This window comes from Aulostomus chinensis, chromosome 19 (assembly GCF_037954235.1).
Source record: "Aulostomus chinensis isolate RoL2024-O1b breed Wild chromosome 19, RoL_Achi_v1.0, whole genome shotgun sequence".
NCBI lineage: Eukaryota > Metazoa > Chordata > Actinopteri > Syngnathiformes > Aulostomidae > Aulostomus > Aulostomus chinensis.
The window spans coordinates 16,369,679-16,391,363 of record NC_141338.1 but is presented as its reverse complement, the minus strand read 5'-3'; the positions used below and the strand labels follow the sequence as shown (position 1 = coordinate 16,391,363).

The 21,685-nt window shown below is 43.1% G+C and overlaps 1 protein-coding gene across 2 annotated transcripts in view; it reads left to right on the top strand.

Annotated features, from left to right (window-relative positions):
* The first annotated feature begins 1,431 nt into the window (after positions 1 to 1,431).
* LOC147244225 (protein unc-13 homolog B-like) overlaps positions 1,432 to 21,685 on the top strand; it is a 65,034-nt gene continuing 44,780 nt past the window's right edge. For both annotated transcript variants that reach the window (XM_086186917.1, XM_086186915.1), the window contains exons 1-5: positions 1,432 to 1,718; positions 9,251 to 9,280; positions 15,225 to 15,324; positions 16,826 to 16,943; positions 17,116 to 17,239. In XM_086186917.1, the coding sequence (XP_086043043.1) occupies positions 1,697 to 1,718; positions 9,251 to 9,280; positions 15,225 to 15,324; positions 16,826 to 16,943; positions 17,116 to 17,239 (394 nt within the window). In that variant the 5' untranslated portion in view covers positions 1,432 to 1,696. The remainder of the gene's footprint in view (positions 1,719 to 9,250; positions 9,281 to 15,224; positions 15,325 to 16,825; positions 16,944 to 17,115; positions 17,240 to 21,685) is intronic.

Sequence of the window (21,685 nt, the reverse complement as noted above, 5' to 3'; positions counted from 1 at the left end):
ATCATTCACCATTATCATAATCATCGTCATTTAGCCTAATGATATTTGCACAATATTTTCCCACTGAATGTTTGTTTTTGCTTGGTTTTTGGGGAAAAAATAATGTCAGCATTATCCAATGCAATAGCACAATTCATACACAGCAGGGTGCTATTTGTTTCACTTTTCAATTTGCTGCTGCTCCAAGAAGTACATTTTAACATTAACATGTATCGTCACTGTTCCAAAGTCAGATGTAAACTGGATGCATGGAGTGGGAGCTTGGGTTCGTCCAGCAGATATTCAGAAGCCTCATCAGATGGTAGTGATGAGCAGAAGGGAATCAGGGAGGAATTAGGTTGTTCAGCAGAAATGGAACATATCTTATCTTGCCTGCAAAATGATTGTCAATGATTAGTTGCAGATAATACAACCATTAGAGTTGTGAAAACCTGGAATGCAAACAATGAATGCCAATATGTCTTCCCTGATTTGTTTTCCCTAAAACACATATTTCAGACTAAATATTTAAAAGAAATGTGAAAGATCCACGCACACATAGTCAGAAATCATTTTTAGTCTTGCTTTTTTCTTCTTCTCAACTTTTACTGACTCGTTTAATAATAATTGTCATGATATACTGTATGTATAGAGAAATAGTGAATGAGTACAGCATGTTGGCTCTAACAGGAAAACCCCTTTGCAGTCCCTTCAGCCTATTTTTGGAATATCTTCTTATTTTTCACTTTGTCTTTTTAAAACAAAAAGGGAAAATGGGATTCACACCTAAAATCATTTGTCTTATATTTTAATTTGACATACTGTGTCAAAATAACTTGTACTATGGTTTGATCATAATGTCTCCTACTCCTTATGGCATTCAGTCAATCAGTCAATAAACTGATCTGCATTTATGCAAATACATACACACCTACACAATTATATAAATGTCCACAAAATGTTTCAGCTGGAACTGGAAGGCAGTGAATCGTATTTCTTTAAAGATTTCTTGAATACAAACTGCATACATTGTTTTTTGTTCGTTTGTAGTTTGTCTGGACTCGAAATATACGTTTTAAACCATTCCTGAAGGATTTAAACAGAGGTGAGACTTAATAAATTAAGATTTATGAATTTTTATACTGTAAGGTTTTGTTTTCATAGGATAGAATTAAAGCCGTCTTATCAAGTATAATGCGCTTGATCATCAGTGTCTCGAAACTATCCTAATTTTTCTCCCAGAATTACATGTACCTGCAATCGTAAAACAAACGTTTTACGGTTTTATTTGTATTAAAAGATTTGTGTGCGTCACCTGTTATGTTTCTCTCGCCTTCCAACAATCCCTATCAACGATTGGTCGGGTTTACTGACATGGCTCCGCCCCCCAGAGCCGCCATGCGTTCCCATTGGACGTCCCGGACGCCAGTAACAGGTGCCCGGGCCCCGCCTCTTCTCTCCCTCAGGTTGTCGGTCGCCTGAAAACCTGTGATGAGAGTTGCAATAATGGCGTGTCTGTGGAGGGGGCCGCTGCTGTTCTCTGCCCCGCTTCAGCATCAGAAAACTACCTATAATCACCGACGAGGGGTTTCAACGCCATTTTTAAAGTAGGAAATTCAACTTTTACAGACGTTAAAATGTTGTCGCGCGGTGGAAATCTCTGCTGAGGGTCAGCTCCGCAAACTGAGAGAAACTAAACTGCTGGAAGCACTTTGTCATGTCGCTTCTTTGCGTCAGAGGTAAGTTTTGTATTTTCTGTTTTTCTTTATTTACTTATTAACGATGATGAATAATAGTTTGACACTGGTTTATTGGATTTAATCTCATAAAGTCAATGTAATCTCACAAAAAGGTTGTCCCTCGGGAGGCATCCCCCCTTCGGGGAGGAATTTCACCAGCCTGCACTCTGGTCCTGAGACTGTTCACGTTTTATTTTATGAATCACACAGACTTCTTGAAAAGAATGGAAACGCTATTTTTGATTTATCTTCCTCTTAACCATATTAGTAAATATTTTTAAGCTCTGGTCCCCCCTCTGTGGTTGACGCACCACTGCCATATGGTGCATGTTAACCCTGAAATCTGAACAAACCGCTGGCCTAATCTGGAGTTACTATCATACTGACGTAGAAATATTCATAAAATTAAAGAGTTACTGAATATCTTCTATTTAACTACCGCTATCGGTCCCAAAACTGGTTTATGGGCCCCTCTGGTCCTTCTCAGTGGATGACTACTTGGAAAAATTGTTGTGTATGTAGGACATATGGTACTTCATATTGTACTGAATCATTTAGTAGATTTACTCATAACATGAGACCATAACAAGTTGTGATAAAATCATTAAAATCATGACTCTAATAAAATAAACTAGTATGAAGTATTTTTATGTACATGGACACATTTCAAGACTAAAATGATGCGTGCGCACATGCATCCTTTACATCAGCAAAGCCCATTATGCAATACCAAAATTTGACCAATGCTCATCACTGTGCTTCAGCGCTCCAACGAGCTCAAAGCAGCGCCGCACAGTTCCCATCTGGTTCTGGTTTTATGGGCTTTTACGTGTCTCCGAAACACCCCTGGTCCTCTTTCCTTTGATTCATAGGAGCATATTTGTTTATGCATGGCAGTAACAAAAACTCGTTCACAAAACTCCGCCTGCAGGAAACGGCTGCTGTTCTCTGAGCACGTATGTTCACCGAAGAGAACCTCAAGGCCCTGGTGCAGCTACTAAAGCTGCAAACAGTGATGAACGGTCCTCTCACACACACATTCTCAAGGGGCGAATACACACAAAAATTGTTCTGAAGTACTTTATGAGCAAGCGCTGCATGGAGGATGCCATACAAATAAAGTTAATTATCTTATTACTGGTCAAATCATATCGTGAGGGAGGAAACGCTGGCGAGTCTGAGCTTCGATTCCAACCAGGGATGCAGGAAAGCTTTTGTTGATTTCTGATATGCTGATATTTTACACATTTTTTTGCTGTTAGCTGACATTTTCTGTTTTTAAAAAACAAGTTTTTATTATCTTCCCATCTTGAATATCCTTAAAAATCATAACATTTGTAAAAGCGTATAATTCATATATTTACTCTGTATTTGCTTCATGATTGATGATGACCAAAGAAGAAGGGACTTGAGCAACACTGCCCATCGGAAACTGATATATTAAACAAATGTACACGCTGATATTATCCTGCATCCACAATTGGAAATGTCACCCTTCACAAGGCTGTTGTAGCTTTTTGTGCTTCTCGTGAGTGATTTAACAGGGAACTTTTTAATTTGATTTGGGGCTGAAGAAAACAGCAACCATATTCCATATCCTCCAGCTTGCTGGTCTGTTCAAATATCTTTTAGATCCCTTCACTCGCACCTGTTGACACAGTCGAGCAAACACCTTCTGTCACGTCAAGTTTCTGGGATAAATTCATCCTAAAATGATCCCAGTCATTCTCTCTTTTCACTCTGAAAACCTCAGTATTTATCTGAACTATTGGAAAGTAAGAAACTCCTCATCAGTAAGCTACTGTAAAGGGGGGCGGGGGCGGGGCGGGGGGGGGGTGATTTCAGGTTCAATAAAAGCTGTGAGGTGTCATGCAGCCCACTGATAAGAGAGAGAGGTTGTGGTGGTTTGTGTGATTAGCTGATGTTGTGACTCATCTCTCCCCCCGATAACACAGCTTGACAATGTTTCTTATTTATTGCTATTGAAGATGCTTCATCTCCATGGCGATGACTTTACATAACAGTGAAGTGGTTGTCTTCACATGTGAGGGGGTGAGGGGGTGGGGGGGTGGACTCCCGCTGGCAGTCAGGGCAAGGCAGAGTGGCTCACATGTACCCCGTCATGCTGCAGATGTGCACATGATGTTTCAGTCATGCGAGTGCTTGAGTGACAGAACATGTGGTGAAGTGTCCAGACTTGGCGGGGGGGGGGGGTGTCAGTTTTCCTTTTCTCTCCATCCTTCTTGGGGTCATGCTTTGTCTTGAGGGAGGACACCTGACAGACAAAAATCTGGTCAGATTCTCTCCATCAGTGGGTTGCACCTGAAGCTCGACCTCAGGAAAAAGTTGACAACTTCTTCCCTTCAGGGGGTTGGACAAGCTGAGATAGTTGACATGTAGGCTGAAGTCACAACTTAAATCTGATATCTAGAATTTAGTAGGTGTGAAGTCTCCCATTGGTTTTTGAAAGGGGGTAAAATGGAGAATGTGGGCCCCCGATGGACAATTGGGACGTGAGGGGGCATTGCAGGGAGCAATGGAAGGAGGTGTCCTGGTCTGATGAATCTCGCTTTGACATCATGTGGATGGTCGGGTGAGTGGGCGTGGCTTACGAGGGAAGTGATGCGGGCACAGTGTAATGCTTGGGTCACTGTTCTGGTGGGAATTCTTGGGTCCTGCCTTTCACGTGGATGTCACATTGACACGGACCACCCCGCAACTTACAGCACTTAAAGGATCTGCCGCTCTAATGTCCTGGAGCCAGACACCACAGCACTCCTTCAGAGGTCTGGTGGAGTCCAAGCCTCCATGAGTCGGCTGTTTTGACGGTGGAAGGGGACCTACACAGTATTAGGCAGAGGGTTCTAATGTTATGGCTGCTCAGTGTCGTGGCCGTTATGTCGCCCTCATTTGTAGATTGACCAACCACCAGTGACCTATATGTTAACCACTCTGTTATTTTGGAGTCGTGGCATTTGCGGTGGTCACCCAATCACACCTGTTACTTTTAACACACAACTGTGGATATATTTATTTAATCTGTATTATTGTCTTCCTCCCGCTGCAAACAACTCTTCCAGTTATTTATTTGGCCACAACACTGATTCTGTATCACCACGCTGTTTGTTCTCTTCACAATTTTCCTCCAAACCTGACCCGGTCTTCATGAGTTCTGATGACCCCGATTGGCCGCCCACACAGGGCGCGGGTCTGCTCATCGTTTTCTACCTCTTAACAGCAGGTTTTATTTGCTGCTGCTGCTGCTGCTGGAGTTCTTTCTCACGGGGAACCGTTGGGTCTCTGAGTGTTCTAGACCTACTGAGCTGGTAAACTCCTGTTGTGACACGGTGCTGTACAAATAGAATTGATGTTTTTTCCTTTTTAATCCATCTTTATGCAGTATTAACAGTGTGTTTCTGCCACAATATTTGGGGTGCTTTTCTACCTAGGAGCACCTACCTGAGGCTAGCGGGTTATAAAGCTGGTGAGAATTTACACCTCACAACAACAAAAACAACTACGGTGGTAATTTGAAACTCTCTTCCATCAGAGGCCTTTCAAAACAGTTACCATTTTGAAATAGGAGCGAGGGAGTTGGATTATATGACATGCATACATAAGGTCCTCATTTTAGCCTTCCATTTTGCTAAGTGATGTCCTGGCCTGACGTGAGACAGATGATATTTACTTTAAGTGGCAGCATAGTTATGGAACTAACTTATCTTTTCATCTAAAAGTTCTGGTCGTTCAGGGGTCACGCACCAGGTTTCTGCTGACCACATCCAGGCGAGACTGTTCCCACTTTAACTAGCTGGTGGTTGTAGCCTCATATTTACCAGAGGGATCTTCTTATCTAAGTGGAAGAAGCATTTGGCCCTGATTGTCAGGCTGTCTGATAGACCGGTGCTGCTGGATTCATTCTTTGCTTCCAGTGTTGCTGCATTTGTCTTATTGCCAGCTGACCAGTGTCCACACAGGATGCTGAGCTTGTTTCATGCATCATCACACCTTTTCTGTGTTGGTTCTTCTGTTGACACATGGTCAAATTAACTGTTGAGAACAGTGATGCAGCAGTTCTTTGTCACGCATGTGCACGCGCGCACACACACACACACACATATATGCACACAGACTCTTGTTATATCAGAACTACACTACTTGATTGAAGCTTTTCTTTCTCCATATTTGCTCTTCAGCAGTACGGGAGCAAAAATAAATCATTTTTATCTTGGATAAGGACGAGGAGAAGAGGCACTGCTGTGAACGATAGATCCAGAGAGGTTGTGTGTAGCGAGCGGCTGAGTTGTGGAATTATGAGAGAAAGAGACGGAGAGAGCGCTTAGAGATTGAGCATGTAATCCCCTGGCCATCTGTTGCGCTCTCTCTCTCTCTCTCTCTCTCTCTCTCTCTCTTCCTTCTCTCTCATATCCCCCTCTCCCCCCCCTCTCTCTCTCTCATATACCCCTCTCTCTCCCCCTCTCTTTCCCATCTCTCTCTCTCTCTCACACACACGCACCCTTCTCTCTCCTTTCTCTCCCCATCCCTTCCCTCCCTCCCCACAGCCAGCATCAAAGCGGAAGTTCACCACTGCCTGCAACAGCAATACATCCCTGTGTCACTTCCTGTTCCTGTGCGCCTGCTCTCTGCCCAGTCCTCCAGTGAAGATTAGCACATTTTATCACCTCAACATCAATAGATTTGGAAGTTGAGAGTATATTTAGTATCGTAGTTGTAGTTATAGTTTTCACACTTCAAAGAAAATAAAGGAAGCAGCTATCCAAGCAGTTAATGCCTCTGGTGGTTTTATTGCAGCAGGTCGGTCCTGCATGATAGGCTCTTGTCATAGCAGCTATTTCAACATTCATGCTGGGTAAACACAAGTGTAAATAGTCATACTGTGATTATTGTTCTACAGAGACAGAGAGCATTGAAGCCCCGCTCATGCTGTGGGTGACGGGATGGGGACGGACAAACACTTGCTCTCCGTTCACTTTGTATTACTTGACGGTGCCTCCTAGTTAATCCGGCCTATGAGCAAACAGCAGAAATGCCTATAAGCTTCTGTGTGGTGGGGTGAACCAGCAACAGGGAAAGTAACTCAGGACAACGTTTTTGGTAAGCCGCAGAACTGCCAAACTGAGTTCAAGCAGAGAAAAATTGGTGGATACATACGGTTTTATATGAAACATGAGCAAAATGTTATGTTCACCCAAGCGCTGAAACTCAGATGGCTTCAAGATGAAACTATCTGTATCGAGATAAAACATCATGTTTCAGTAAGTCACTCGATTGTTGTGGTGACTGCATTTGTACAGTGTTTGCTTTTACCCCAACGGCCAACGGTCTTGCGGCGGTTAGCGGAACCTATTACTGATACCTATGCTTGTCCCGCTGTGACATCACCGTACTCTGTCAGGGCAGATGGGAGCGTGATGCTAGCTTAGATTAGCTACTAGCTTCCAGCTACAAACAGATATATGCTAGTTTTCCAGTCAATATGAGTCCCTCAAAACCCGCTCTAAGCTCTATTCACTTTTATTTTAAAGGCAAGAACATTGCAGTAGACGGGACTTAATTTTGTATTTTTGTCAGCTGCCTATCCAAGATGATTCCTGATAGGAAAAGAGAAGAGATTTACTACTTTTACTGATGATGTGGGCGCGTGTCTAAGGAGTGACTGGACCGGAACATGCAACAGAAGATTCAATCCAAAAAGAGAGCAGAAATAGGTCAAAAGGGGAAGTGACGCTGTCTGATAGCGAACCCAGCGGCCTCATGGACGGCCTCGCACTGAAAATGATAAGCATCAGTTTCCGCTGTAATGGCCCAGTGGTTTATTGCCCTGCGGCGTCTGTACCACAACCCCAAATAACATCATGGAAATGAGGACAGAAGGCCAGTGTGCCAGCCCACCGGCAAAGACTGATTGGAAAGTCCAAAAAATTCGCACTGCTGCCTGCTTCCACCTCTCCGTTTCCCAGGGCAGGAGGCGTAAACAAGACAGGGATTTCTTCAGAAGAAAGGCAGAAGCTTCCTCTTTTTTTTGTCCTTCAACATGCTCACATTCCATTATTAACTAAAAGCACAAGAAAGATTTTCAAACCCTTAATTTAGCCCACAGAACTACACTCTTGTTCTCTCCATTGTTCTAATCTCCCAACATTGTAGGCAGATGCGGTTATATTGATGTAATAAAGAAGGATGTTTAAACCAGAAGGGAAGCCCCTCCCCTCTGCTCCCTCACGGTTGTTTCAGCCTGCACGGAGAGATGTGAAATGTTCATATGAAACTGAGGTTTGTGCCTCCATCATCCCGTTCGGCCCATCTGCCATTTAAGGCTGCAAAGGTTTAGTAGGTTATATGCCTGGACACTACACTGCTGCAGCAATCACAATTAATCCCTTCTAAAGCACTTGGAAATCCCATAAATGCTATTGTATAGATGGACCCAGGGACTAAACATGGACAAGCTAAAAATAAACCAAAATACACCAGGGAGCACCCCCCCCCCCACCCCCTCTTATTTATTTATTTATTTTAGTTTTTTATTTCCTCAATCTTTATACCAGCTGTTGTGTTTTGTAACACAGCTGTCAGGGTTTATGCTTCCGATACGTGTCGGCTCAAATGCGCACGTCAGTATTAAACATCTAAAGTCAAATGTAAATATCTTCAAGTTAATCGTTAACGAGAAATTATTTCAGTTCAGAACAAGGGTACTTGCTACATCCCTCAAGGGTCACATTTGAGTGACCTTACCCCGGCCAGACGTCCCCCGGTTTTTCCATCCATCTTTGCTGTGAGCTGTAAAGTGAGTACATTAATGCCAAACACAGAAGGGTTAGGGTTAGTTTGGATTGTCTTGACAGTGAACCGTGCAGGGAATGTTATCGTTACATCACTCTCATTTTCATGGAAAGCCCATTGAAATGACTGAGTTGAGTGTTATTTCTCTGAGTAGCTGTAGCAAATCAATCTCACATCAACAGAAGATGTGCACGCAGGACATCTATTATGCCTTAACAGATGCTGCCATTGAAGCTGGGATATTGCACTTTCCCATAAATTTGCATTAATGACGCCTAATGTAACCCCAGCAGAGGTCAGGGAGGAAGGTCAAGAATGGATTCGTGTAAGCAGACTGGTTAAAGACGGCCTCTTCAGAGTCAGTTGATACTAGAGCGGTAATGGAATTGAGATCATTGACGGGGCCGTACTCTGTTGTTGTGTCATCGTGATAATCACACAGGAGGAAACATGAATCTTAACGAGTCCTGTGACATTTTGAAGCGTGAAAAACAAACGTTGCTGTTGTCATGAGCCTGCTGACGCGTTCCTGCGTCTCCCGCCTCACTCGTCTGCATATCAATCTGTCAGGATCGTGACATCCTGTCCGTTTGCCATCATGTGTCACGTGTCGACATGTTTGCATTTCTGACTCAGCAGGTTATTCTGACATCATCAGTGACACTCTGAGTAAATGTTACATTGCACATGAAGTAAACTGATCTTTTTTGTTCTTGCTTTTGCAGTGAAAAAAGCCAAGCTCCAGGGACTTTCAGGTGAGTACCTTTCTTCCATGGATCTGTGTGGTTTCTGTCCCTGGGTTGCTTCATGTCAGTATGTTTGGACGTGTAATGCCCAGACTCATTGTCTTAGGTCAGACTTATTACGCTAAGTCATGAAATGCAAAGGTTTATTTTGCATTGTGTAATCCGAAGTCTTTCCATGCCAGGCAGTGCACCGGTGAGCTTAGATCGGTGGCTGCTCAAGCTAAATCCCCAGGCTCTACACCTGAGCAAATCCCTCAAGTTGAGCCTGACACCTACTTTTAAGCCCTGTGACGTGTCTGGCAGGAGCAGCACTGATCTTCCGCTGACATTTCACTCTCGTTCTCAGTCCCAAACTGACCTCAGCGTTGGTTAACTGCTTAAAGCGAATAAGCAGTTCAGCGAGTGTCTGCGTGAGTTAGCGTGACGGGTTTATGAATTTTCTGCTTTGAGCCACATGTTACTCTGTTGGTTTGGGATTGTTAGGTTATTAGGTCCAGCCCCACACCACACACACCTGTCTCAGAGCAAACATCAGGGTTAATTCAGTTAATCCCGGTGTTTCTCTTTAACCACATGTCAATATCAGTCCCTCTTCTGCTGCCGAGCAAAGCAGGATCTGGAAGGTAAGCGGAGGCTGGAAGTCCTGCATCAGGCAGAGGTTACATTCATAGCATCAGTGAGGAGAAATTATTCTTCCTGCTGTTGGTTACACAGGACAGAAGAGGGGAAGGAGGACATGTTCCTTTAGCCAGTCGGGGCCTGCTGGTGATTTGAATGTAGGATATGCTAGCGGTGATCAACCGGTGACTAGCATGCAACCATCATGGAGTCACCAGACCTGACTGACTGCCCATACAAGTTCTGGTATTCTGCAGTAAATTTTGCTGTAAATTTGCACCTCATTACATTTCTAATGTTCATGACAAAAGACAAACTTTTAGTATGTTGGTAGATTGAGTGTGGATTTTTTTCTGAAACGTTCATCTGAAAACCCCCCCCCCCTTTTTTTTTTACAATATTTAGAAATAATCAATTAGCAAGGCAAAATCCAACATTAGAATCTTAAAAGTCAGATGAAATAATCACATCTTTTTAGCAGTTGTTATCAGTCTTATTATGTTACTATAAATATAAAACTGAGGCGGCACGGTGGTGCAGTGGTCAGCACTGTGGCCTCACAGCAAGAAGGTTCCAGGTTCCAGTCCCGGCTCCATCACAGGATCTTTGTGTGAGTCTCCATGTTCTCCCTGTTCCTGTGTGGGTTCTCTCTGGTACTCCAGCTTCCTCCCACAGTCCAAAGACATCAAGAGGGGACGAGGCTGATTGATACTCTAAATTGACCGTAGGTGTGACTGTGAGTGTGAATGGTTGTCTGTCTCTATGTGTTGGCCCTGTGATGGACTGGTGACCTGTCCAGGGTGAACCCTGCCTCTCGCCTGAAGGCTGCTGGGATAGGCTCCAGCCAAATGGATGGATGGATGCATACTTTGGTTATAAAAGAATTTTTCTGGTTTGATTTTTTACTTTTTTTTAATTATCATTATTTCTTTCTGCGGAGCTATAACTTTAAATTGGGAGTCCGCCCACAACCCCTCAGCGTACCACCCAACACTACACAGCTGTTCCAAATACCCACTCCCTTGATTAGAGGCAGTTCATTCACTCCCGTTCACTTTAGGGTGCCATTTAGCTCAGCAGGTAGAGCAGCTGTCTGGTAATGAGTGTCATGGTGCAGATCTCAGTTGCTCTGCACTGCGTGTCACGTGGTCACTTGTTTTTGTTCAATTTTTCAAATAAGTCATCATGTTGGCACCAGCTCACCAATCAGATCTCTTATCAGTTCTCTGATCAGTTCTCCTGGCTAACGCAGAGTCAACATCCACTCAGACCTTCCACTGTGTGAATTACAGACACACCACTTAAGGGTTCACCTTCTAGTTCTCATCTCTTTTCCTCCTCCTTCCTCCTGTCTGATCTATCGATGCACAATCCTGACTAAGTCTCATCTGGCTTTTTTGGGGGGGGGGGCATTTTTTATTTTGATCGATTATTTCTTTTCTTTTTAAGTGTTACACCCTCAGCAGCAGCCCAGTGATTCCTTCAGGAAATAGAAACCAGAATCTGCTCCAAACATGCAAAGAATGTCTGAGATCAGGTTAAACCAACATGGTGAAGCAGCACAATTAGGAAGGAAGTGTGTCCATTCCTTCAATCATGAGTGCCTCATGGTTACATATTATTTCATCCCTGTGATTTACTGGAGGTTTACACAGGGCTGGTCTGTGACCTGTGTGTGTCGTGTTCTTTCATCCCTCCGTCTGTAGCTTTTGATTTAAAGCTCTTGCAGAAGTTGTTTCTGGAGAACATGTGCAGAACTAAAGGTGACCTTTGACGGGACCGGGGAACGCTGTCGGACTTTCCACCGGTTGCAGCAGGAAACTGGAGCTTGATAAGGGCTGAGTTTGTGTGTGTGTGATGTGACCCGGGTCCTCATTTAGGAAACGGCACACAAGAAAAGTGACTAGAGGTGGTTAACAGACAGAACACAGAACATTAGGTCAGTACACACTCTCATGTCTGTTTATGTTTATAGACCTGGGAAAATGGATGCAAAATCATCTTCACATCCTGCCCCCAACATGACCTCATTCAGCCATAAATGGTCAGCGGCTCATAACTGCTGAATAAATGACACCAGATCAGTAGCTCCTCGTGGTGAATCGCAGCACTACACACCTGTGTCACTGCAGAATTCATACGTTTACAGCAATCCGACGGGACGCTCCACACCATAATGAAAAGATGACATCAACAGTGGTGTCCTGGTATCATTTTAAAAAGAAGACAATGTATTTTTATTTTTTAAGCTTCTTCATGCAAACAGCCTCGGTCTTAAGTGTAGCATCAGATCACCTCCATGTCACCGGCATCGCCAGTTGGCCCTGTCTCCAAAGTGTTGGTGCACATGGATCCGAGTTGAGGAGAACTTCCCCAGGTTTTATAAATACCAAAGTTTGTTTAAAAAGTGGCCTTCACCTTCCCCGAGCACATGCTTTAGATAGGAGGAAGGAGTCGTCCTGGGGGGACAGGGGCAGGTCTTTGTCCTTGGTTGCATGCACCTTTTAATGAGTGGACTGAGTTGGAAATGTCAGCTTTCCAAGTGCCTGAGTTTTCCTGACTAATTTATTGGAAAAACAAAACAACAACTGCTCATCAATCAATAATGGATGAGGACATTTGACTCAGGGATGAGTGGGTGGTCCACACGGATGGGCCGCATGCACCATCTCAAAACACACACATGACCGCTTGCACTTGTTACATAGTGAGGACCAGAACACGTTAATAACCACCTGAGTGAGGACATTTTGACTGGTGCTCACATCTTAGTGTTGGTGTCAGGGTTATTGTTGAGCATTTAGTTGCAATGCATTATGTCACTGTAAGTGACACACAAAGATACGTGTGTGTGTGTGTGTGGGGGGGGGGGCTCTGTCAGGGCTAATATTATCAGTCGAGTTCTCTATGATAATGTGTCAGTATCTATGTTGGCAAATGTGCCTGAAATCATAGTTTGATAAACTGCGGTTAGCGTTGGAACAAGTACACAGGTCCTCTACGTCAGTAGAAGTAGAAGTCGCCGCTCTACTTCTGAGTATAGAAGTATTTTAAGGTGATTTTACTTGTTTTAAAAGTACACATTCTACATGTTTGTGTACTCTGGTGCTTGATTGAGTTCAGTGCTGGTCACGTTAAAGCAGTGTGCGCTCCAGTTGTGCAGCTCTGATTACGTCCTCTTTAAGCTCAGTTTTAAAGGCCATGATTTACATCAGGATGCACCATGTTTTCTTGAAAAAAAATATTTCCTCTTCAGAATCACCAGTAACTGATAAATGCAATAGAGTAAAAAGTACAAAAGTATATCTTTTGAGATGTTGTGGAGTCAGACAAAGAAGTCCTCTTACCTCGACACTGCACTCGAGCAGAGTACTTCAGTTGAACTGCTGGGTTGCTTTGCACCTCTGGCTGTGTGTAAACACTGTTTTTTAATCTATTTCCATACAAGTTTCCCCTTTAGAATTGCTGCAATTGTCTGCTGGGAGGGGAACCACACTTATGTCCGCTATCATCCCTAAAACTAAATCTCAAGTCAATTGATGGGACAGCCGAAGGCAAAATATGTCTTGACTCCAACTCTGAGCTTCTCTTTGCTCATGGTTTGAATTGGTCTTTACAATTATTTATAGAGTTGGATTTCAGCGAAGGCAGACGGATTAGCAGAAAGAAATGACAGGAATTACATGTTAAAAAACCCAACAACAACTGGAGAAGGACCCTCGTTTGAATGTCTTTTAAAAGATTGCATGCCTTTAGTTTGTCATGCGATTTTGGTCAGTCCTCACACGTCCTGGAGCGGCTCCCGCCTGTGCAGGGGTTGTAGGCTACCCCGTGTTTTTCTAACCAGTTATTGCCGTTTCCTCTTCAACAGTGCAGACTGTGTCAGTCATACAGTGGAAAGTGTGGGCTGTAAAGGGCCTGCAGCCTCTAAGTGGCTCTTATCTAATCCATACATCCTCTTCCCTTATCTAGTCTCTTCTATTCATGGGAGCCGGCCCAAGTGTGGCACAAGGCACAGGCTATCTAATTAGGGAAAGGCATGAGCATCCCCCGGGCTTCTTCGCAGTAATGCCTGTGTTTTCTCAACGCTGGCCCCTCGAGACACTAATTAGGTCCGCCCTCTGTCACTCCAGGCTGCACAGCGGCTCTTAGTGGGTGTCACATCGGGGTGCTTTCACTAAAGCTTTTTGTTGCCCCGCCTAAACAAATCTTAATGAATGTGGAGTGTCAGTGGAATATTGGAAGAATCCTACGTCAACTATTTACTGTCTCATTGTGTGTCAGGACTTGTGTTTACTTATCTGGCGGCTATGGCTATGTACAGGGTAAATGTTTCTGGATGTCTCTGTGGTAACCGAGAAAACCTTTGCTTAGTGTGGTCAGGTGATCAGTCTGTAAAGGAACAGCTGATGCCTTGCCTTTATTTCTCAGAGACCAATCAGTACATTGTGTATATGCACATTTTGTATGTTTAATCCATGTAATTATCCCTTAATTTTATTTCTATTTGTAGTGTGTTTTGCTCTATTAAAGCATTTCTATGAAATATCAACGCAGAAATGTTTTATAGCAGGTACATGTTGATGCTGCTTTGCCCTACTGTCAGAAAATGAAAAGTGATGGTTGCATCACGTGCAGTCTAATCCCACTTCACCCCCCTCCCTACCACACACACACACACACACACACACACACACTCCCCTCAGCCCAACCTGACAGCTGGTGCAGACGGTCCTCTTTGTCCGGCACTACTGGCTGAGCCTGACGGACATCACTGGGCGTGAAAGTCCTCTCACACTGACAGATGAAAACGTGTCGTCATCGCTGGTTTTCAGCAACCAAAAGAATTTCCAGCAGTGTTTATTTACTGCAAAATAGGACCAAGTGTCAGTCGTACTCAGACTTTGTTATTAGACACCTAGTTTACATGTAATTCACCTGTGACCTTTCAGTTTGGGTCTTGAGGCTATTAAGGGGGACAGAAACCTTTTTCCCGCAGTAGTTACAGGTCAGGAGTGACTCGTGTCATTGCGTCGTGAGCTGCCAGGCTTCCTTGTATGTTTAGAGACTCAAGTTAACCTACAGTGCAGGAAGAGACCCACCAAGCGGTTGCATGTGCCGGGTTTGGCCTGCTCTCACTAGAGATTAACAGGGTCATAGCCATAGATGGGTGGGGGTGAGGAGACTTATCTGCTTTCACTCTCTCTAGAGCTTCTCCATGTTTGTTTCATGGTAATCTTTTCCACCACTCTTTCATTTCCTACCCCTGTTGCAATAACGTCGTCATTTCCCTCCAAATGTAACAGTTCAATCTCTCTTTTTTTAACTGTTTCAGATAAATTCAACACCTACGTGACGCTGAAGGTTCAGAATGTCAAAAGCACAACTATCACTGTGCGTGGGGATCAGCCGTGCTGGGAACAGGATTTCATGTTGTAAGTAAATAAACACAGATGCTTGAAGATTTATGGATTCCTGAATCACTTTTATCACCAAATATAATAAAAGCTAATACAAACACTACAATGACCTCACACTTTACAAAACTAAAAAAAAACAAACATGTCAGTGCAAACCTTTATTTATTTTTTGGGTTGCCCCACTTTAATGCATACAAAATGTAGAGCCGTGAAACTCTTTCCTGGAGAGCAGCTAAAGATCCGCTGTTCATTTCCTGCTTAAATCCACCGGTCTAATTTCCCCCATGTTACTTTCCCTGTGAAAGGTGCCCATGGTGATGAGAGAGCCGGCGTGTTGTTGCATGCGTGTCTTGTTTGTCTTCAGTGAACACCCTTGTTGCAACAGTGTTTGTTTTTCCAGACTTTCATCATCCTCCTGTTCATTAACGTCATGTCGGCAAGGTGACATGCGACATAGTCATTAATTTTTACCAGAAAATGCTCCCGACCACCTGTTACAACAGCATCTGCGTCTGACATGCCACGAGATGATGACATGGCGCGTGAATTTCCAAACTGTGAATCTCTGAAAGCCTGTCAGGTTTTATTTGATTTTTTTTTTTTAACATGCTCTAAAAAAAGTTACAGTATGTGCATCTATTGTCTGAGAATAAGAGAATGGTTTTGCAAATTTGAAGAGATTCCCTTGACGTGGTATTGAGATTCTGCATTTCTGAGAGGAGGAAACGCCTGCGTACGGACAACCAGCTGTTGACCCTCTGGCTTTGAAATGACAAATCCATCCATTAATTTGCCAAACATGTACTTTCACAAGGCGGTTTTGGTCAAAGTAAACGGATTTTAACTGCAGTAAGGCAGTATTTTAGTTTGTTGACCACATTTGTTTTGATCCGAATCAGTCACAGAAGCACAGAATCTAAACTAAGCTGAAGAGCGAGACCCTGTCAGTTAAAATTAGTAACAGTTTTGTTGGAGCGCAGGATTCAGGAAGCCTTTATCTGTGCACCTGGACACCATGGATACCTGGGTGCCCCCCCCCCCCCCCGCTGCACTCCTGCAAATTAGCTGTTCTCTTTGATTATCTTTTCTCTTATCTTCCTTTTGTTCGGCCTGCAGACTTTTGCGGTCTGCCACAGATGAGAATATGCAAATGCCCTTGTCACGTGGCTCCTTTCAAAAATTAATATACCGTTTTATTGCTGTCATCAAGCTGTTTTTCAGCCCTTTGAATAGCACGTTGAATGACAAAACAAGGCAGGGATGGATTATGACGGCTAATACAAAACAAAAAGAAGTGGAGGAGCAGCTTTTGTTATCAGCCAGTGCTCGTGCCTGGCAGTAATTATTACCAGGAGCGCGTCTCAAATGTCATATCCAATGTTTTGTGTGCTTTTTTATTTCTAAAACAACTCCAAGCTGTGCAGTTACAGTGTCATCTTATTTTCATACTTTAAGTCAGGAAGGTGTTATCAAAGCTTGACATCTGAACACTTTTATTTAATTTTTTTTTTTCCAGTGAGATCAACCGGCTGGACCTTGGCCTCATTGTCGAGGTGTGGAACAAAGGCCTCATCTGGGACACCATGGTGGGGACGTCCTGGATTCCTCTTAAGAGTATCCGGCAGTCAGAGGAGGTTAGGATGCGCATCCACACAAGGACAAATGCATGAATGCAGCATTTCACCTCCATTGACAGATTTAGCCTAGAAATAGTTTGACCAACTAGAAAGAGTTTGTTTCTATCCTGAAGGCATTAATAATGCAGGGAGATGAGTGCTAAATATGAGTCTGATTACCTGCTTGCAGGAGGGTTCAGGTGAATGGCTCTTCCTGGATGCAGAAGTCCTGATGAAAGCCGATGAGATATACGGCACCAAGAGTCCCACACCTCACCGAGTCTTGTTGGATACACGCTTCGAGCTGCCTTTTGGTGAGTTCATCAGCCTCCATTGTTTTGTTATCATTCATCTTCCATGAATGAAACACTCGGACACTTGCTCGTTTGCTGAATGTCAGACTTCGAGAATGAATTTTCCACTCTTTTGAAAAGTTCAGGCGCTTATGTAAGACCTGAAGGCTGTCGTCACAGATCTGCTCTCTTAACTCGGGGCAAAGGAACCTTGATCTGTTGAGTTTCAGTGAAGGGGAATGACAGCAGGTCTGCCTGGGACACTGTAACAAGTTCATCATCTGACCTGATGTCCTGTAGTCTGACGCAAGGACCTCGTCCCTAGAACTCTGTTGAATAATAGATATAAACACCGCTTAAACAGCACGGTGGCCTGAGCTTCTGCATTCCTGGACTGGCAGGATGAATTTGGGTGAGGAAACGGCACTCCTGGACACTCTAGACCAGGGGTGGGCAATCATGTGCCATGGAGGGCCGTGTGTATGCAGGTTCTCCTTCCAACCAAACACTTTAACAGGTGATTCCACTGATTAACACACCTTCAGCCACAGAGGAGTGTTAACCAGTGGAATCACCTGTTAAAGTGTTTGGTTAGAAGGAAAACCTGCATACACACGGCCCTCCATGGCACATGATTGTCCACCCCTGGTCTAGACGAAGTAACTGAAACTACAGAACTCTCAGAGGGCACATACCTCTACCAAGGGGGACTTTCAGTACCTACTGGAGCTCCTTCATGTTCAGGTCCTATATAAAGCTGCTGATGCTATGACATTGGTCCCATCGTCCAGCAGCTTCTGTAACATAACCAGCAGTATTAAGAGAATGCTCATATTATAAACCAGCCAGCTACCTTCAGGAAGCTTGCGAGAGAAGAGCCCATCATTCCTAGACGGATCGTCTGTAGTTGTTTAACAGGTCGTCGGTCAGTAATTAGGTATTTTTACATTGTGGTATTAATACTTTTACTTAAGTAAAGGATCTGAATACTTTTTGAGCACAACAGGTCAGTAATCAGTGTTTCAGTGTCTCTCCGTAGCTCAGTAAATAATGTTGTTTTTTTGTTTTTTTTTAATAGCGACCTGCCACATTAAAACCCCGGCACCAAAACATGGTTTCTATTTTGGAGATGCACACCTTTCTCAGTCTGTCTAGACAGTTACTCTTTATTTGCACAACTCGCCAGATTTGCGTCTGTTGTTTCTACTAAAATAATCAAACTCACACAGTCTTTCGCGGGTCTCGGGTTCCCTTCCAGACACGACCCTCTCTGTCTTTCTGTCAAACTAATGACAGTTGCCTGTCTGTGGACAGCAGGATGTTACACTCTGCAGTGTTTCACACACACACAGAATTTATTTGTTCTGACAGTCAGTATAGTTTGGTATAGTTTGTGACCACTTTTGGCATTTTCATTTTTTCAATCAGTCCGAGAGGACGATGGCATCCGCGATTGATGAGTGATCAGTCTGCACTCCTCTCCTCCTCGCCTGTTCCCTCTGCTCTGAGAAGGTCTGACAGATTTTGACAGAGACACAGACCCTCCTGTTTAATGTAAAGTACTCCTTATGTATTAGTTTAATCTCATGAGTTCACCTGGTTGGTGACGAGATCATTCACCATCACGTTACTTAAGACAGCTTTACTAAACTCCGTCATTAAGTACAAGTCTCCCCCCACATGTAGTTTTCTGCGGTGAAAACTGAATCGCGGGTGAATTTATACATGGAAAACATAAATAAATGTGTTGGGCTTTGGTGTGACTTCATAAAACATCCTGCTGATGAAGAAAGTCAACAGATCAGGATAGAAGAAACGCTTTGACCTCCTGTCACCATCATTTCAGTTTCAACTGTTAGTGATAGTGGCGAAGCAGCTTGTCAGCAGAGGACCACAGAGCTGGTTTGACTGGGTTCTGTGACGTGGATGCTGGCTTGACTGCAGCAGTGGGTTGTGTGATGCCTCTGTAAACTTCTTTGGTTCTCTTTGATCTCAGACTTTAATCTATTTGGTAGAGAGTAAATAGGTTACAGTTTGAGATCAAAGAGAACTCCCAGAGACATCAACCCACCCTCATGTCAGTCGACATCCAAGTTCCTTGTTGTGATTTGTTTCCGTCAGAAAGTCGCAATTTCAAACGAGATTTGAAAACTCCTGAAAGTTGAATGGAGTTTGGTACGACGTTCCCCAGGCATCTCGTTTGGTGTGTTCTTTTCCTTCTCTTGAGTTTCTTCAGAGAGCGTAACTCTCAGCAGTCACTCTGAGCAACACTGACTGAACAGCGAGTGCTACAAATGTAATATTAGACGTTAGTAATTACTTACGTTTAAAAGTGATAAGATACATCATACAGGTTTGATTAGGTGCTGATATGAGCACAACAGCACTAGATCTAGGGCTGCTGCTACTGATTCTTTTAGTAATCGAGTAATCTATCGATTATTCTGCTAATTGGTAACAAAAGTTTTGCCTGGAGGAATATTATTATTAAATTCCTCGAGTTACTCGAATAACCGTTTCATCCCTAATCACATCTATAAATGTAAATGTCAGCTATCTCCCAGATCAGTTGTGAAAATATGGGCTGTTGTTATAGGTTGAGGTCGTGTACAGTCGGTGTGTCAGCAGTCAGCTGATGCTGGATGAGAGACAAAATCACTGAGAGTATGTCGTAAAATCACAAAACAAGGTCATAAAATTATTCTTACTCTCTGGTTCCCAGGACTGACGTTTACACAGTACATGTGGCAACAGCCCAGAAATAGAACAAAAATTGTTTGACCAATAATTGTTTCACAATAAAATCCCGTTAAGGACCAACGGTATGATTTGATCCATGAAACTGATTACATAATTGTTTTCAGTATTATGTCAGGGTCAAATGTCCCCTCTGCGCTCAGGCTGCACAGTTAATCCAAATTGATTACGAATCGTAATAAGATATGATGCAGTATTCAAACCACAAGGAGGTGCAACATTTGTTAAAAGGCTAATTGCATCAAATTGCCATTTTAAATTAAATATTGTGGTTCTTCAGCGATGTACGTGTCCTGCTGACACGTCATATCCTGCAGACTTCAGCAAACATCTTTGTTTGATATAGATCCCCCCCCCAAAAAAATAATCATATAAATATCTTTTTTTAACTTTATTGCCTTAAATGACAGCAACAGGCAATTAACATCGCAAAAGAAAAGAGAAATAGCTCATTTTGGGATTGGGTCTCATCTGTCACCTAGATATATCGCGCTGCAAAGGGTATAGCACAAATTTCTTTTCTAATTCAGTTCTCCCCCAGAGAGATACATGTAAGCTAATGACAAACACAAAAAAGAAATAAATGAAAAGTAAAAATACAATAAATGAATGAGTATACTTGTATAAAAGTCCTAAGCGAGATAATCAACAGCTTTGGTCCATCTTTTCATAAAGACAGGGACTTTTAGCTGTAGCTGGGCAGTCCTATATTCCATCATGTAAACATTTTTTACTTGCTGTACCCACTGAGTGATCACGGGGGGGGGGGGGGGTAGGTTTCAACCAGTTAACAGTAATCATTTTTCTTGCAATCATCAACAAAACATGTAATAATAACATTGTTCTGTGGTAAACAGGTGGTCAGGAAACACATCTAGTAAAAATAACAGAGGGTCCGTGGGGATGTCCACTGACAAGATTTTTTCCAATTCTTCTTTGACATTTTCCCAAAAAGGTTGTATTTTCGAGCAGTTCCAGAATATATGCGTATGGTCACCGATCATGCCACAGTTCCTCCAGCATTCATTGCTGTGATTGTACTTGGAAATAGAAGTTATTAATGGTGTCCTGAAGAACCTGATTTTGACCTTCCAGTCAAATTCTTTGTACAGTTGGCTTCCTTGTGGCATCTGGAACACACGTGTTCCCGAGAATCATCATTTATTACAACATTCATTTCCAGTTCCCATTGTTGCTTGATGTGTAATGTATTGTCAGAGGCGTCCATTCTTAATTTTTTGGATATGAGAGAAACTTGTTTTGTTAAGGAACCGTGTTCAAACATATGTATAAAGTAACTCTATATTTGTAGGTATCTTTCCTATATTTTCCCAATCTGCACTTTTTGTAACGTAATGTCTGATTTGCAAATATCTATATAAATCACTTGAAGGCAAGTCAAACTTTTCTTGAAGTTGTAAAAAGGATCGAAATGTCTGCCCACCCATGAGTTGATCTATTGTTTTTAGACCAGACTCCGCCCACCTTTTATAAGCTCCGTGGTATAGATGGTAAAAACTCGATATTCCCTGCTGTAGGCATGGCTCGTGACAGGCCCACAGCTCCTTTTTAATTGTTTTTGAACCACATTCCAAATCTTCAGTGTATGTATAATCCATAAATGATTAATCTTGGTTTTATTCTGAGTCTGCTGGCTAAGAAATGGAAGACTGGACAGCAATATCCCTGGTACGGCGTTTTGCTCAATTG